This window comes from Engraulis encrasicolus, chromosome 9 (genome assembly GCF_034702125.1).
Source record: "Engraulis encrasicolus isolate BLACKSEA-1 chromosome 9, IST_EnEncr_1.0, whole genome shotgun sequence".
Taxonomy (NCBI): Eukaryota; Metazoa; Chordata; class Actinopteri; order Clupeiformes; family Engraulidae; genus Engraulis; species Engraulis encrasicolus.
In genome coordinates, this window is record NC_085865.1 from 21,305,781 (window position 1) to 21,308,280 (window position 2,500).

General features: G+C 45.4%; 1 protein-coding gene across 1 annotated transcript in view; it reads right to left on the reverse strand.

Moving 5' to 3' along the window:
- lama1 (laminin, alpha 1) overlaps nucleotides 1-2,500 on the reverse strand; it is a 94,184-nt gene that overhangs the window by 89,840 nt on the left and 1,844 nt on the right. Inside the window, exons 2-3 of the mRNA XM_063207560.1 lie at nucleotides 1,082-1,252; nucleotides 589-701 (exon numbers count right to left, since the gene is read on the reverse strand). Coding sequence (XP_063063630.1) covers nucleotides 589-701; nucleotides 1,082-1,252 — 284 coding nt within the window. The remainder of the gene's footprint in view (nucleotides 1-588; nucleotides 702-1,081; nucleotides 1,253-2,500) is intronic.

A 2,500-nucleotide genomic window follows, 5' to 3' on the forward strand; every position in this document is an offset into this window, starting at 1 on the left:
GCCGACCAATTTCAGCCCTATACTGAGGGACAGAGAAGCAGCCTTGGGCTGGTGGAAGAAACACGCATTCATACAACACCTGACAGAGATGGGCAACCTTCAGAAGCTATTCCAGGTGCCACATAATCAAAAAGATGTTTTTTTTACCTGTCCATTTGAACAGGTAAAACAGTGTCTTCTGGATTATTTAGCTTCTGAAATCCCATCACTGTCAGATGAGTTGAGAGCAAGTTTTGTCCTCTTCATCCCCAAGAGTGAGCTTACTTGGGCACAGAGGGTGTGAGGAGAAGTGAGCGGACTGCCACTTGATACAATAATAAGCCACAAACGGAAACAAGGAAAGTGGAGCATAAAGTTTTTCCAAACTAATCCAGTGATATAAATACAGAAGAGGTTCAGCCCCTATCCAAGCCACCATGTTTGCAAGTTTGCAACTGCACAACAGACTCAGAGCCACACAGTGTGACCTCATCCAGAACACATGTGTCTCTTTCTTAACAGGAACGCACAAACAAGAGCAGGTGCTTCATGCAGATCTTTATATCTTCCATAACCATGGCTGCAGTGTGAGCAAGGTAAGCATCCTACCTGTCTGAGGTCGAGGGTGATGGTGATCCAGTGGAACTGGCGTCCGTTCTTGATGCTGGGGCTCTGCCACCACCCGTTGCTGCCATCGATGGCATTGGTGATGGGGTGTTGCTCTGTGGGATGCCAATGCAATGACAGTTTTACACCTCGTTTAATTAGTTTGAATTAAACACTGTAGTCAACATTAAGCTCAGCATCAGCTCAGTGCCATGGCAAAAGGGTGTTTTACATCTTAACTTAATTTTCAATAGTTATATGGCTATTAGTTTAAGTTGTATGCTGGTAATTTTTATTAAGTTTATAGGTTTTTTAGAGGATAATTTTATTATTTTTCAGATAGGACAGTGGAGGAGAGACAAGAAGCGAAGTGGGAGAGAGAGATGGGAGAGGACCGGGACGTTAACTGCAAAGGGAAAAGGTGATTCTTAAATGGACATGGGCGTGCAGATCTACAATAATTTGGGCCTACATTTACATACAGCATATCACACACCTTTGCGGTTGGCGCTCCTGGCGTCGCACCTCCTACACTGCGCGTTACGGATGCGCTGACCTGGCACGTGCTCCACCAGCTTACAGTACATCTCGGGGTGCGGGTCGCCACACGTGGCATTGGCATCAATCTCCGCATTACTGGCCAAGTTCAAGATGGCAGGGAACAAACCTGGGGGACAACAATCATGAATATTTAAAGATTAAAGAAACCATAAAGTAGTTTTTTTCTGGGATTGTCTGAGATCCAAGACACTGCATGCTGAAAAACTCAAACAAATCGTAAGTTTGCTGTAGCATAACTGAGAATCAGTAAATTAAGACATTAAGTCATTTTTCAGCACAAATTCACCACTTGGAGAGTAAAATATTACACTAATAGTGTTGCTGCCTGCCACACTAAGTGTTGCTCTATCACAAAAACATTTACGGTGTAACTTCTTGGAAACAATAAGCTTTTAATACAGGCTCTGCATTAAGGGGTTAACACAATACAAAGTCATAATCATTTATAATTCAATTGTTAATGAATATGTAACAGGATGAAAGGCACGTCTGAATTTGCTTGGTTTTAGCGGGAAAAGGTCATCACTATTGGAGATTCTGATTAAATAAAAGTGAGGTATCCAATTCAAAAAACACAAGTCATTCACCACACGCTCTGTGGAAACCCCCAACCAACAACTCCATCTCTCACTCATCACTCTTGTTCAACATTTCAATCTTCCCCTCATCCCGTCTTCTCCTCCCTCTCATCTCCTCTCCTTTTCACTCCCTTCTGTCTTTCTCTCCGGGGGCCTTTGCCTTTGATGACCAAATCCCCACCATGGCCACCCACTCCCCAAATGCACCCCCAACACAACCCATCCTCCCCACCCTCTGTGTTTACATGCACCATTGATGACACAAATGACTATGTCTTGGACAATTGACAATGGCCACAGGCCTATTCATGCTAGCCTGGCCCAACAACCCTTTGGGGCATGCCGATAACCTCAATGCCCCCGGGCCCCCCACATCCTCTCTGGATTCTACATATAACAATCGCATGCATGCATGCATGCATGCATACATGCAGGCACGCAGGCATGCATGCAGGCACGCAGGCACGCACACACACACACACACACACACACACACACACACACACACACACACACACACACACACACACACACACACACACACACACACACACACACACACACACACACACACACACACACACACACACACACACACACACACACACACCCACAAACCCTCTAACAGCCACAGCCACCCTTAAAAACCTTACAGCCCCTACACATCAATCCAAAAGACCCCACAATCACACAATGACCCAGCCACACACACGCACACACACACACACACACACACACACACACACACACACACACACACACACACACAGTCATTA